This window comes from Bubalus kerabau, chromosome 12, assembly GCF_029407905.1.
Source record: "Bubalus kerabau isolate K-KA32 ecotype Philippines breed swamp buffalo chromosome 12, PCC_UOA_SB_1v2, whole genome shotgun sequence".
Taxonomy (NCBI): Eukaryota; Metazoa; Chordata; class Mammalia; order Artiodactyla; family Bovidae; genus Bubalus; species Bubalus kerabau.
In genome coordinates, this window is record NC_073635.1 from 76380322 (window position 1) to 76396726 (window position 16405).

The following is a 16405-nucleotide window of genomic DNA, read 5'->3' on the forward strand; positions in this document are numbered from 1 at the left end:
CCAGGGTAAACTGTGAAATAATTTCCTGGCATTCCTCAATACAAAATCGGTGAACACATTAAATCAGTTCTAATTAAAATTGCTATGATGCATACTAAAGATAAAAGGAAATATTGTATTAAATTAGCTTAAATGAAGAGCAACAAATTCTCTCTGGAATGAATGAAACAGTGTAAAATTTCAAGTTTTATCTCAAAAACCCTACTATATTCTTTAATATCATCAACAACAATCACATTCATAGAATGTAGTGAATGAGTCTATATTTGGCATGAATTCTCTTTATATTTTCTCTAATTAACATAACTATATTGAATATAATTAGATGGGTATTTTAAAATTATAATCATTCCCTTTCTCAAATACATTATCTGCTTCTAGATATAGTTTTATAGATCCAATCTCCTTAGTTCCCTTTTAAATAAATATCTGATGTAAATTAAGGTTTTAATGAACAACAAGAAAAATTTTCTGTAAACAGCACTATGGGATCTAAACATGAAGACACTGAAAATCAGCTTGATACTTTTGATGCTTATTTTTAAATATAAATTTAATATTTTAAAAATATAATTTAATATTAACTTAATATTACAAATTTAGTGGGTATTATGCCACAGCCTATGGCTAAAATTTATCAAGGGCAGCCCTCACGTGATCTCAAAAGAAAAATTTTCATTATTTATTGGTAAAGTTTGCTTCAACAACAACAAACTTGGCTTGATGCAAATAGCAAGCTTCTCTAGGAAGGTGTAAACGATCCCAGTTATGTAATTTTTAGTTTACAGAGAACCTTCCCTAAATGTCCCTGAGGATTCAGGGGAGGTACACACCTTGGAACCGAGCGACACTCACCTTGCGGTAGATCATATGGCACACGGCTACTCTCAGCCTCATCCCCACGCGCTGCATGTGGTAGAAGTACAAGTGGTGCAGAACGGCCCACAGGAGCACGCAGGCGCTCAGCCCTGCCGCGTAGCCGTAGGCTTCATGCAGAGCGGCAGAATCAGTGGGATCGTAGTTTTCAACATAACTAACCATTTTCCCCAAAAATATAGGTTGGACTACTCTGGTGCTTTCCTAAAAGAAATGAAAAGCCTTAATTAGAAATGTCAGTTTTTCTTAATACAAGATTTACTTTTAGCATTAGCAGGTTAAAAATACATTTTGACCAAACGCTACATTCATGGCTAATTTAAAAGAAAAATATGCAGATCCACTATCTCCTATAAGACAAGTAGGCAACAGTTTAACCTTATGGCAAAATTTTACATTCAAAGATAGTAAAGCCTTAGTACTTTATGCCTAATACACTGTGGATACTCAGTATAAATATCACAACCAGTGCTTTAGAAGTCATTTGGCACAATACAAGTGAGCCTTAAGATGAATAAAGAAAAAGGTGGCAGAAGAAATCTGCTTCCATATGAATTAGCCTGCTGGCAGCCTACCCCTGTCCCCTGTCCTCTCAATGACCCAGCCCAATAGAAAGTCAACCTGGTTCACATATGGGAGACACGCTTTCATCACCTTCTTCAGGAATCTTTGTGAACTGATACCCTGGCACAAACACCCACTCCTTTCCATCACAAACTCCACATGTCTGTAGATCAAGAGAAAGGAAACCAGCTTCAGTTGGAAGACCACAAAGAAATCAGGCTTGACAGCTCTGCAGGCTCTCAGCTCCTGAGAGCACTGCCTCACTATGTCTCTACCCTCTAGAAGTCAGAATGTTCCTTGGAGTAAAAAATTAAACATGGTGGAGGCCAAGCTAAAAAATGATGTCTTCCGTGGTTCTCCATCCACCATCCACTGCAGGTGGTTTGGAAGAAATGTTCCTAATCCTCCCTTCACAAGGCTAAACGAATTGACACAAGGTGCACTGAGGCTTCTACCCTGAATAAGACTTAGGGAAGCAAGTTTCTTTCTCAAAGAAAAAGGCAAAGAAACAGCAACACCTACCTACCCTGCCAACCAGCCACTTCACCCCACAACTTACTTCCTCTCTCTAGTCACCCCTTGAAGGTCTCTTGTTCCCCAGGTTCCCTTCCTTCACCATCAAGGAAAACCACTCAGTGAATGAAAACCACTCACCTAAAGTAAACATCTCCACCCTCAACATCATTTCCTACACAGACTTCATAAAAGACAACATGTTAAAAGTTTGAAAGTCTTTCAGGAACAGGGCTTTTTCTTTTTGGCAATCCCACCTTACTAACACAGACAGGATAAGCAACTGACAGGTTTGCTTTGATAGCTCTCTTCTATCTGTCTGAAGCTGAGGAAGCCACATACAAGAGGAAGGGAAGGAGAATCCATAACACTAAACAACAAAAAAACTAAGCATTTTCTTAGCCAACTAGTGCCTGATCAGGATATTTATCAAAAGATGTCCCCATGCCTCATATGGGTGTCTCATTAAACCTCAGCATTCTCGTCTTGTTCTACACACATGCACACACACACGTTCACAGGCTGCACCAACTGCCTCTCCTTCCATGAAGGCAGGGAAATTTTCATCTACTATAGAGAATAAAGAGAACACTATTTAGCTGAAGAAGTATAAGTAAGATGATCAGACAGCAGCAAAACGATCAGTTCTGATACATTTCCACTGTGTTCTGTCATCCATCCCAAGAGGCATAGAGACCTCTTGGAAGAGTCCCTCATACAGCAGATTGTCAAACACACTGTTTATAGAGTTTCCTGAGATGGAAATGTGGAGGCCACACAGAGAAGCAAAAATGTCAAACTTTACACCTGGGCAGTCCCAGCCCAGGTGTCACCAAGGGCAGTCCAGTGCTGCAGCCACAAACCACCAGAAGCCCAGCAGGAATATCTGCCATCCCCAAATTTCCTGAAATTTATGATTGTTTTTGGGAATCACCATTGCCTTTTACTCAGCTCTCCATTTGAGCCTAACATCCTTGAATTACACAAGAAATAAGAGTAATATCACTCACCAAAGAGAATATGGTTAAGTGCAACAAATCCAGCAAAAAAAAGTAAATAAAGGCAGATCACTACCACCTAAACATATCTGGGTATTTTTTCGCTGAGAAACAATATTTAATAACCCAGTTGTGGGACTTCCCTGGTGGTCCGGTGGCTAAGATTCCACACTCCCAATGCAACGGACCTGGGTTAGATCCCTGGTCGGGGAACTAGATCCCACATGTGGCAACTAAGACCCAGCAGATAAATAAATATTAAAAAAAAAAAACAGTTTATCAAAAAGCCTCATTAAGGTATAATGCCAGTTTAGGGCCCATACCTTCCACTCATCTGTCAATTCTTTTTTTTTTTTTTTCTTGATAATGATTTTTCTTTCTTTGGAATAGAAATTTTCAAAAGATAATAAAGGTTTTCAGTCATGACCTGTTACTTTGATCTGATGTAATTTGGAAGGAAAGTCATTTGTTATTCTTAAGCACTATTTTGGGACTTTCTCCAATGGCTCAATGATAAGGAATTCATCTCAATGAAGGAGACACAGGAGATGCAGGTTTGATCCCTAAGTTGGGGAGATCCTCTAGAGGAGGAAATGGCAACCCACTCCAGTATCCTTGCCTGGAGAATCCCATAGAAAGAGGAGCCTGGTGGGCTACAGTCCTTGGGGTCACAAAGAATCAGACACAACTGAGTAACTGAGTACAAATGTGCAAGTTTTCCTCTAACAAGGAGCAGTCATGGTAATTCAGAAAGGCGATGAAAAGTATAACATACACGGAATTTCCATTCTGGCATAAGTTGCAACTATTGAAAACAGAAAATTGATATTATACTCCATATGAAAAATAACAGCAAGCAAAGAACAATTTTCCAGTAATTTCTCTCAAAAAAAAAAAAATAGAAAGCAAAATAGTAAATAACACAAAACTGTGAAAACAAAACCCCAAAGTACATATAGAGAATAAGAATACACACATTAAATATGACTCTTGCAAGCTTCCAGAACACTTAGAGCAGAAGTGATTACAGCCCTCAAAGGTAGACTGAGTAAATCCGTCTCCTCCACACACAAGGAAAGGTTAGAGATGAAGAGTCATTTAACAGGACAGCTATCAGCAGCATTTGTAATCTGTGAATATTTTCATTTCTGGCATTTGGTAAAACTGGCTGAGGCAAACCAGGCAAAAGATTTTCCGACTACCAGAAGATTAGTTCCTACATATGCTCAATGCTCCATTCCAAGTATTATCTCCAAATCAAATAGTGGTGTGAATCCCAAGGAAAGGTCCAATTTGAGAAGACTCTGTTTGTCTTGGAGAGTCTCTCAGAGAGGCAAGGAGTGGCTGTGGCTGGGGACACAGACACTGGTGGCAGCATTCCCAGAACCTAACCCCATCATGTGTACACAGGTGTGAGCACACACCACCAAGGAATTCTCTCATCTGCACATTCCCGATTCTCACCTTCAACCAATAAAAGAGAAAACAACTGAGAAAATATTCATTATTAACCAAGCTGCAGCTGCTGCTAAGTCGCTTCAATCATGTCCAACTTTGTGCGACCCCATAGATGGCAGCCCACCAGGCTCCCCCGTCCCTGGGATTCTCCAGGCAAGAACACTGGAGTGCGTTGCCATTTCCTTCTCGAATGCATGAAAGTGAAAAGTGAAAGTGAAGTCGTTCAGTCATGTGTGATTCTCAGCGACCCCAAAGACTACAGCCTACCAGGCTCCTCCGTCCATGGGATTTTCCATGCAAGAGTCCTGGAGTGGGGTGCCATTGACTTATCCTGTCAACCATGAAACTAACCAAATTAAAATGTTCTTGATAAGTAGTTCAGTTCAGTTCAGTTCAGTTGCTAAGTCATGTCCGACTCTTTGCGACCCCATGAATTGCAGCACACCAGGCCTCCCTGTCCATCCTGGAGTTCATTCAGACTCACGTCCATCGAGTCAGTGATGCCATCCAGCTTTCTTATCCTATGTCATCCCCTTCTCCTCCTGCTCCCAATCCCTCCCAGCATCAGTGTCTATTCCAATGAGTAAACTCTTTGCATGAGGTGGCCAAAGTATAGGAGTTTCAGCTTCAGCATCATTCATTCCAAAGAAATCCCAGGGCTGATCTTCAGAACAGACTGGTTGGATCTCCTTGCAGTCCAAGGGACTCTCAAGAGTCTCCTCCAACACCACAGTTCAAAAGCATCAATTCTTCAGCACTCTGCTTTCTTCACAGTCTAACTCTCACATCCATACATGACCACTGGAAAAACCATAGCCTTGACTAGATGGACCTTTGTTGGCAAAGTAATGTCTCTGCTTTTCAATATGCTATCTAGGTTGGTCATAACTTTTCTTCCAAGGAGTAAGCATCTTTTAATTTCATGGCTGCAATCACCATCTGCAGTGATTTTGGAGCCCAAAAAAATAAAGACTGACACTGTTTCCACTGTTTCCCCATCTATTTCCTATGAAGTGATGGGACCAGATGCCATGGTCTTTGTTTTCTGAATGTTGAGCTTTAAGCCAACTTTTTCACTCTCTATTTTCACTTTCATCAAGAGGCTTTTTAGTTCCTCTTCAATTTCTGCCATAAGGGTGGTGTCATATGCATATTTGAGGTTATTGATATTTCTCTCAGCAATCTTGATTCCAGCTTGTGCTTCTTCCAGCCCAGCATTTCTCATGATGTACTCTGCATATAAGGTAAATAAGCAGGGTGACCATATACAGCCTTGACATACTCCTTTTCCTATTTGGAACCAGTCTGTTGTTCCATGCCCAGTTCTAACTGTTATTTCCTGACCAGCATATAGGTTTCTCAAGAGGTAGGTCAGGTGGTCTGGTATCCAATCTCTTTCAGAATTCTCCACAGTTTATTGTGATCCACACAGTCAAAGGCTTTGGCATAGTAAATTAAGCAGAAATAGATGTTTTACTGGAACTCTCTTGCTTTTTTGATGATCCAGCGGATGTTGGCCATTTGATCTCTGGTTTCTCTGCCTTTTCTAAAACCAGGTTGAACATCTGGAAGTTCATTGTTCATGTATTGCTTAAGCCTGGCTTGGAGAATTTTGAGCATTACTTTACTAGCGTGTGAGATGAGTGCAATTGTGCGGTAGTTTGAACATTCTCTGGCATTGCCTTTCTTTGGGATTGGAAGGAAAACTGACCTTTTCCAGTCCTGTGGCCACTGCTGAGTTTTCCATTTTTGCTGCAGCACTTTCACAGCATCATCTTTTAGGATTTGAAATAGCTCCACTGGAATTCCATCACTTCTACTAGCTTTGTTTGTAGTGATGCTTTCTAAGTCCCACTTGACTTCACATTCCAGGATGTCTGGCTCTAGGTCAGTGATCATACCATCGTGCTTATCTTGGTCATAAAGATCTTTTTTGTACAGTTCTTCTGTGTATTACTGCCACCTCTTCTTAATATCTTCTTCTGTTAGTTCCATACCATTTCTGTCCTTTATCGAGCCCATCTTTGCATGAAATGTTCCCTTGGTATCTCTAATTTTCTTGAAGAGATCTCTAGTCTTTCCCATTCTGTTGTTTTCCTCTATTTATTTGCACTGATCACTGAGGAAGGCTTTCTTATCTCTTCTTGCTATTCTTTGGAACTCTGCATTCAGATGCTTATATCTTTCCTTTTCTCCTTTGCTTTTCACTTCTCTTCTTTTCACAGGTATTTGTAAGGCCTCCTCAGACAGCCATTTTGCTTTTTTGCATTTCTTTTCCATAGGGATGGTCTTGATCACTGTCTCTTGTACAATGTCACGAACCTCTGTCCATATTTCATCAGGCAGTCTGTCTATCAGATCTAGGCCCCTAAATCTATTTCTCACTTCCACTTTATAATCATAAGGGATTTGATTTAGGTCATACCTGAATGGTCTAGTGGTTTTCCCTACTTTCTTCAACTTAAGTCTGAATTTGGCAATAAGGAGTTCATGATCTGAGCAACAGTCAGCTCCCAGTCTTATTTTTGGTGACTCTGTAGAGCTTCTCCACCTTTGGCTGCAAAGAATATAATCAATCTGATTTTGGTGTTGACCATCTGGTGATGTCCATGTGTAGAGTCTTCTCTTGTGTTTTTGGAAGAGGGTGTTTGCTATGACCAGTGCATTTTCTTGGCAAAACTCTATTAGTCTTTGCCCTGCTTCATTCTGTGTTCCAAGGCCAAATTTGCCTGTTACTCCAGGTGTTTCTTGACTTCCTACTTTTGCATTCCAGTCCCCTATAATGAAAAGGACATCTTTTTTGGGTGTTAGTTCTAAAAGGTCTTGTAGGTCTTCGTAGAACCGTTCAACTTCAGCTTCTTCAGCGTTATGGTTGGGGCATAGACTTGGATTACTGTGATATTGAATGGTTTGCCTTGGAAACGAACAGAGATCATTCTGTCGTTTTTGAGACTGCATCCAAGTACTGCATTTCAGATTCTTTTGTTGACCATGATGGCTACTCCATTTCTTCTAAGGTATTCCTGCCCACAGTAGTAGATATAATGGTCATCTGAGTTAAATTCACCCATTCCAGTCCATTTGAGTTCGCTGATTCCTAGAATGTCCATGTTCACTCTTGCCATCTCCTGTTTGACCACTTCCAATTTGCCTTGATTCATGGACCTAACATTCCAGGTTTCTATGCAATATTGCTCTTTACAGTTTTGGACCTTGCTTCTATCACCAGTCACATCCACAACAAGGTGTGGTTTTTGCTTTGGCTCCAACCCTTCATTCTTTCTGGAATTGTTTCTCCACTGATCTCCAGTAGTATATTGGGCACCTACTGACCTGGGGAGGTCCTCTTTAAGTATCCTATCATTTTGCCTTTTCATACTGTTCATGGGGTTCTCAAGGCAAGAATACTGAAGTGGTTTGCCATTCCCTTCTCCAGTGGACCACATTCTGTCAGACCTCTCCACCATGACCCGCCCATCTTGGGTGGCCCCATGGGCATGGTTTAGTTTCATTGAGTTAGACAAGGCTGTGGTCCTAGTGTGATTAGATTGACTAGTTTTCTGTGATTATGGTTTCAGTGTGTCTGCCCTCTGATGCCCTCTTGCAGCACCTATCATCTTACTTGGGTTTCTCTTACCTTGGGCATGGGGTATCTCTTCACGGCTGGTCCAGCAAAGTGCAGCCGCTGCTCCTTACCTTGGATGAAGGATATCTCCTCACTGCCGCCCCTCTTGACTTTGAACGTAGAATAACTACTCTAGGCCTTCCTGCGCCTGCACAGCCACGGCTCCTTGGATGTGGGGTTGCTCCTCCCAGCCGCCGCCCCTGGCCTCGTGGGGTGCATGGGGCAGCTCCTCTCAGCTGCTCCTGCGCTGTCGCAGCCTGGCACTCTTGGCTGCCGCCCCTGACCTCAGACGCGGGGTAGCATCCCCTTGATAAGCAGGAACAAGGTCAAACACTGCCCCCTTAAACCCTTCCCCTTCAACATCAATCTATAACCACATGTATATTCTTTCCACAAACCAATTGAGCATATAGTCTTATTCTTGCACAAGAATTCTTCACAAATCTGAAATCATAAAGGATCTTTAAAAGAACTGAATTTAATACCACCGCATCCATTATTCAGGATTATCTGAGAGTCTGAGTCTCTGAGGCAGACTTTTTATTTGGGGCATACAATGTGGCATGCAGAATCTTAGTTCCCTGACCAGGGATCAAAAACCTTGGCATCTACTATGGAGAACAGTGTGGAGATTCCTTAGAAAAACTGGAAATAGAATTGCCATATGACCCACCAATACCACTGCTGTATATATACAATATATACACTGAGGAAGCCAGAATTGGAAGAGACACATGTACCCCAATGTTCACTACAGCACTGTTTACAATAGCTAGACATGGAAGCAACCTAGATGTCCATTGGAAGATGAACGGATAAGGAAGTTGTGGTATATATACACAACAGAATATTACTCAGCTATAAAAAAGAATGTGTTTGTGTCAGTTCTAATGAGGTGGATCAAACTGGGGCCTATTATACAGAATGAAGTAAGTAAGAAAGAGAAATACCAGTACAGTATATTAATGCATATATATGGAATTTAGAAAGACAGTAACAACAACCCTATATGCAAGACAGCAAAAGATATACAGATGTAAAGAAGAGACTTTTGGACTATGTGGGAGAAGGAGGGGGCAGAACGATATGAGAGCATAGCATTGAAACATATATATTGCCAAACGTAAAACAGATGACCAGTGCAAGTTGATTCATGAAGCAGAGCACTCAAAGCTGGTGCTCTGGACAAGCCAGAGTGATGGGGTAGGGAGGAAGGTAGGAGGGGTAGGAGGGGGATTCTGGATGGGAGAACACATGTACACCCATGGCTGATTCATGTCGATGTTTGGCAAAACCACCACAATATTGTAAAGCAATTAGTCTTCAATTAAAATAAATAAGTTAAAAACAAAAACAAAAAAAACCCTGGCATCTGCACCGGGGACATGGAGTCTTAACCAGTAAACTGCCAGGGAAGCTCGAGGTTGACATTTATTGGTAGAGTCCTTGGTATTCAGCCTCATGAAAGCACCTGACAGTGGGTCCCACCTTTTGCTTCTTAGGGTAACTTCTTGCAGGGTTAGCTTAGATGCTAGAACTTCTGAGTGGGTAGAATTCCTTCTCCATCTTAATGCACTTGAAACATTTCTCACACAACTTCCCCATATCTCATTCATGGGGAAAAAAACACAAAAATAGAAACAAACTATCAAAGTTTTACCAAACACTTGACTGAGACATATAAGCAGAAAAGAATGGGCTTGTAAGAAAAAACCAATAGACAGAATCTTTAGAACTGGGTGAAAGGTGACAAAATGTACAGTTGAGAAAAATCCAAAGCAGGAAAAGCAGTGAACCTGCGGAAATCATAACCATCAGGATTCCAGACATACTAGCCTTCACTTGTCTCTTACACACTGGTCTTCATTCTCACCACACCTTAGCATCACCTGGGAGGGGATTGGTGTACTCTGACATCCAAGACCCAGCCTCCAGAAACTGGTTTAGGTTCAACTGATTAGGGTGGAGAAGGTTCTTCTCCCTGTAGATTCTGGATGCAGAAACTAACCGCATGTAAGTATCTGCTAACCTCCACTCTCGCACTGTCATGGCATCTGAGCCTGGAATGGCTGCAGACCTAATCTGCAGGAATTACAAGGAATTACAATGATCACAAAGACTTTTTACCAGAGTTCTATTGCACATTTCATGCTTCCAGAAAAGTCCAGAGATTACAGTATTAAAATTGAAAATGTTCATTCTGCACAGTTGGAAAAATAAAATGTTCAGGAAAAAACTATATTTAAGAAACATTAATAAAAAGATGAGTCAAAATTAGCCTGGAAAGTTATCTATAAAAGGAGAAGGAGAATTAGAATAGAGCTAACAATGATATCAGACTTAAGTAACCTTTTCTTGATTTTGGAATCATGAAAACATTATACAGAATTTGCCGGGGACCAGCCCCGGCTGATCCAGGGTATTCGAAGGAGAGACGGCTAGGCGAGGGTCAGGGAATAACTGCTTAATTACACTTTAATTAAGGATACAAAGAGTAATAGAATAAAGATAGCTCAGTGAAGAAATTCAGTGGAGAAAAGCGGCTGAAATAAGGATAGCTCAGTAGGAAAATTCAGTGGAGAAAAGAAGCTGAGTGGCTTGGTTTACGCGGAAAATCAATATAACCCGTGACACCAGGTTAGCTCTGACCACGGAGGCCGCAGGCGCCCTCTCAAATAGCGGAAGGTGCCCCACCTTAGACACCTTCTCGAGTGGGTCTTAGAAGCCCAGGCAAATAAATGGTCGCAGAGGACATCCGCGCTCCAGATGGACGCTCAGCTGGAATTTGGGAGAGATAGTGACACGGGGAGACCAAGTTTCAGTGAACAAGGCCCGCACTTTATTTTCCAAAGTAGTTTTTATACCTTAAGGTATGCATAGAGGATAATGGGGGAAGGGGTAGAGTCATGCAGCAAGCCAGGCTTTCTTCCTGCAAACTTATCATATGCAAAAGTTCAGGTGATTGACATCATCTTCTGGCCCAGAGGCCTGTTAACATTTTAAGAAACTTATCTTTCTCTAAAGGTGATTATTCCAAAGTCAGGCGCCAGCCTTCCAAAAAGCATTGGACAAAGCGGCATTTTACATTTCTATACACCCATTATATCAATCAATACACTGTCAAGGACACAGTAGGTAAGGAGTATGAAGACTTAGCAGCAAACTGGCTCAACAAGTGAAAAAACCCTTCACCAATACAATTTCTAATTAATCTTTTAACTACTCAAAGGAATCTGTGTTTAGGCAGTTTAGAACATCTCCTGCCTCTCACAGTTGGGAGGCTCTGAACAATCACATGTGGCCGGAAAAACCCATTCAGGCAGGCTAGAGGATTTCCAAAGGAGTTTGTAGGTTAAACACTGTCACACCCAGGAATTATTAACTGGAGCTGTGAGCTAACTCTTTTTTCAGAGAGAGGTAGTGGGGGACAGCCCCCCATAAAGTCAGAGGTGTAGGTGAAAGCACAAAGCAGAAAGTAGGCAGACTCTGGTTTTGGGGGTAGATGCTCGAGAATTTCCAGGGGGACTCCTGAGGCTCGATCCCGCCTTTGCGTATGCCGAGCCTCCTTCCTCATGACCTTTGTCATGGGCGGAGTGCCTCACGCTGGCTCCCAGAAGTGATAGAATTCCAGGTGAGCTATTCCAGATCCTCACTCAATATGCAATATGCCGGCTCCCAGCAAGAATTATGATTATAAAATAACTAAATTTTTAAAAAGCAATTCCTAAAATTTTAGAGTAAAATTACATAAAAGTACCTAAATATATACACTCATCCTGTTGGTTTGCAGAGCCATACAAAAAAGAATTATCAAAAGTGATTTGAAACAAAATAATTTAAAAACACATTCTCTGCATGATACACCCAAATGAACACAGTATGAACTCCAAAAGAAAATAAAAAAATATTAGATTGCTTTCAGAAGTCACTTTATAAGGTACAACAAATGAATAATTATGTTGATATCATTGAAAATTGGGCTTAGACATTGGACAAAGAGAATAGATGATGGGGGAAAAGAGACATGCAAGAACAATAACAACAAACTGGAAAATTCTGAAAGAGACGGGAGTACCAGACCACCTGACCTGCCTCTTGAGAAACCCATACACAGGTCAGGAAGCAACAGTTATAACTGGACATGGAACAACAGACTGTTTCCAAATTGGAAAAGGAGTATGTCAAGGCTGTATATTGTCACCCTGCTTATTTAACGTATATGCAGAGTACATCATGAGAAATGCTGGGCTGGAAGAAGCACAAGCTGGAATCAAGATTTCCGGGAGAAATATCAATAACCTCAGATATGCAGATGACATCACCCTTATGGCAGAACGTGAAGAACAACTCAAGAGCCTCTTGATGAAAGTTAAAGAGGAGAGTGAAAAAGTTGGCTTAAAGCTCAACATTCAGAAGACTAAGATCATGGCATCCGGTCCCATCACTTCATGGGAAATAGATGGGGAAACAGTGGAAACAGTGTCAGACTTTATTTTTGGGGGGCTCCAAAATCACTGCAGTTGGTGACTGCAGCCATGAAATTAAAAGATGCTTATTTGGAAGGAAGGTTATGCCCAACCTAGAAAGCATATTAAAAAGCAGAGACATTACTTTGTCAACAAAGGTCCATCTAGTCAAGGCTATGGTTTTTCCAGTAGTCATGTATGGATGTGAGAGTTGGACTGTGAAGAAAGCTGAGTGCCGAATAATTGATGCTTTTGAACTGTGGTGTTGGAGAAGACTCTTGAGAGACCCTTGGACTGCAAGGAGATCCAACCAGTCCATTCTAAAGGAGATCAGTCCTAGGTGTTCTTTGGAAGGACTGATGCTGAAGCTGAAACTCCAATACTTTGGCCACCTCATGCAAAGAGTTGACTCACTGGAAAAGACTGATGCTGGGGTAGATTGGGGGCAGGAGGAGAAGGGGACGACAGAGGATGAGATGGCTGGATGGCATCACCGACTTGATGGACATGAGTTTGAGTGAACTCTGGGAGTTGGTGATAGACAGGGAGGCCTCACATGCTGCAGTTCATGGGGTCGCAAAAAGTCGGACACAACTGAGCGACTGAATTGAACTGAAGTTTTTATGGTGACAGTTGGTAACTAAAATTACTATGTACTATATCAAATATTAAATCACTAATGATGTATACCAGAAACTAATAAAACTTTGTAAGCCAATCATACTTCAATTAAAAAAAATTCTTTTAATTTTGCAATAAAATCTTACATATACTTAGAAAAAGAAAATGGATTGAAAAGCATCACCCTCATTTGTAACTCAAGGTTATCACGGTGGGTATTACTGACACCTAAGGGCTAACACGATGCTCTCAGGAACCAGCAGGGCACGCAGCAGGTCTGCTCTGCAGGTCCCCGTCCACTTGGCTCAAGGCCCTCTCCTCCTCTCCCTTGCTGTGTGGTCCTCAGTGGTTGCTCTCAGCCCACAGTATCTTTGCCACCAGCAGCCACTCCTCAGCGTCCTGGGTTGAGCAAAGTAAGGGACACATGGAAGAAAGGATTGGAAATAAATGCAAAGACCACTCAGCTCCTGGGGAACCAGCTGTGAGTTGAGGCATAAAGCCCACTGTGGGACACAGAGGATTCTGTTTACTTCCTGCCTATCAGCTGAGCTCCAAAGTGAAGATTTACACAAACATGTGCTTCCCAACCTCCACCTGGACCAGAGACCATCAGTAAAAGTGGCCTCAGACAAAGGCCAAGTGACCAGACAAGACCAAGCCACTTTTTAGGGTCCTGGGAAGAGGACATAACTCCCAGCCACCCCTCCCCTCTCAGAGGAAGGGACTGGGTGAACCCACTCTGGCTCTCTGAGGTCACCCCACTTACACCCAGCAGGTAGAGACCTCACCTCTCAGAGAGAAGTGCTAATGACCTGGGGAGGTGGTCTCTGTGACTCAGGCCCAGGCAGAGGCTTCAGGCTCCTCTCCACCCTGAGGGCCCCAGGCAGGCAGAGACCTGTCCTCTCCACCCTCAGTACCCGTGGAGGTGCACACAGGGGCCAGGGGTGCTGGGAGCTCTCCGGCTGTTCTGTTGTAATTAGGGGTGACCGGCAAGTGCTCCACAGCCTGGTACTTATTTCTCTGAGGAGTAGAGATACTCCTCACTTCTCATAGGACAGAGGTTTTCGAATCTCAAAATTCTGAAACCTAAAAGCCTCACCCTACTGGTGTCATCCTGTTTTTTCCCACTGGTGCCGCAGGAGTACCTGGGAGGCCCTACTTGTGCTGTGGGTGGAAGGAACACACTGCTTGGGACCACGGATGATCCATGGGGCATGCTGTGCACCCAAGGAATTGAAAGAGGGCTGGAGGTCACCAAGGAAACACGTTTGTGTTTTACAGACTTCTGGGTTGAGTTTACATTTTCCACTGTCTAAAATACAAAGACCAACAAGCGGCACAGATAGATCACAACATGGGAAGTTGCTTCATAAAATCAATTATTTAACTAAGTAGTACTGCTACTAGTGCTAGCAGTTCTACCACACAGATGAGCCCCTACATTCAAGGTCCTCTACTCCCCACTTCTCCACCATGACCACCCAAAAACCAGTCTCCTAAAAGAGAGGCTGGAGCTCTATCCCTTGCACCTTATGCAGCCCCTAGGGACCTTTATGGACCCTCAGGTGGCTCAGATGGTAAACAGTCTGCCTCTAATTCAGGAAACCCGGGTTTGATACCCGGGTCAAGAAGATCCCCTGGAGAAGCAACCCACTCCAGTATTCTTGCCTGGAGAATTCCATGGGCAGAGGAGCCTGGCAGGCTACAGTCCATGGGGTAGTAAAGAGTTGGACACGACTGAGCAACTAACACTTTCACTTTTGGTAGGATGTATTCCAGGGGCTGGACAACTTTGAAACCAACACTCCCAGCACCACAGTGGGGCAGATTTGCTCTCAGGAAAAACTCCAAATCCTGCAGCCTCTCCCTCTATGTCTGCTTCTCCCATGAGCTGCCATAGCCAAGAACCAAAGCTCATATTAGGATGGAATCCATCCATCCAAGGCTTAGCGACCCCACCCAAGGAGCCAACAGCCCAGGACAGCAAGAAAAACCAGCAGCTCAGTTCAAACCCAGCCACATGGGCTATGCTTTGAGACCCACTTGACTTTAAGCTTCTTTAGCATCCAGTAACAAAGAGAAACTAGAGAACCAGGGATAGCAGAGAAAGACCTGCTCCAGGATATGATCAGACATTAAACCTGGAGACCACTCATCCAACCAGGCACCTGGCATGAGCCACAGGCAGACACCAAGGCCCCAGAGTTTCCTGATAAACAGAATTCCTGAGAGCGCTGCTGTGTGAGGTCAGGAAATCCTGTACAAACAAGCCACACCAGCATGCCAACTGTATTTCAAACAGACTTACTGTGACTATGTGGAAATTCCATGACTGGGACAGCTGCACACGGGACAAAGAAGGGCTGGGGCAGCCTGACGGGCTCCTGCTCCCTCTCCCACCCCTGTCCTTCACAAGGCACTGCAGTACCTAGGTGGTCATTGCCCTCTCTAAGGTGGCACCCTGCCCCACATACCTGTTCCACCCTCTGGCACAATGCCCAATCCACTTCTATCATCAACGAGAACTCCATCCCTGAGGACCATCCAGTCACCTGGGAGCTGACAGATTCTCTGTCTCTCCAGTTGTGTGGGGTGGACTTCACCTGCCCAGCTGCCCACTGCCTGCAGTGCCCTTCAGCACAGCACAGCCTTTAAACAAGAGCAATGCCACCCGCCTGTAAACCACCTGGCCTACCCACCTTACCCCCAACACTATGGACTGAGGACAGCTCACCACCTTCTCCACCTAAAACACCCCTTTTACAGCAGCTGCATCTTCCATCCCTCCTGCCCTCACACACTCACAGACTGCCTGTGTCCCTAAGGCAGCACTAAGGGACCACGGAGAGCACGAGCCACCCAGGGGGGCCTGCAGCAGACCCCCAGCAGTCTCAGCCAGAACAGGGGGGGCTGACGGCACTGTGTCCCCAGGTGGACTGTCCTCTGGGGGATCTTGACCCAGGATCTTCAGGGTCATGGAGGTTACTGAGCTCACAGCTTTCTGCCTTTAGTTTTCCCTGCACATCCCCTTCTCCACCCTCTGCCAATGCCAGGCTACCAGGATCCCCCTTCAACCAGCAAACCACCCCCACAGCCAGGACGGAAACCAGCATGGAGGGTGCACAGAATTCATGGTGAAGTTGAAGCTCCTCCCACGGAGGGGTCTGGCCTGGATGACCTGGCCTATGGGGAGGGGGCACCCTAGGGAAGGGTGTGCCAGGGACACCCCAGGGAAGAGCTCTTGGACGCTCTGGCAGCTCCAGCCCAGATGCAAGGCCCCAGGT

The 16405-nt window shown here is 43.7% G+C and overlaps 1 protein-coding gene across 1 annotated transcript in view; it reads right to left on the bottom strand.

Annotated features, from left to right (window-relative positions):
* Nucleotides 1-16405, bottom strand: part of LOC129624674 (ATP-binding cassette sub-family C member 4-like) — a 160010-nt gene that overhangs the window by 134096 nt on the left and 9509 nt on the right. Inside the window, 1 exon segment of the mRNA XM_055542836.1 lies at nt 856-1080. Coding sequence (XP_055398811.1) covers nt 856-1080 — 225 coding nt within the window.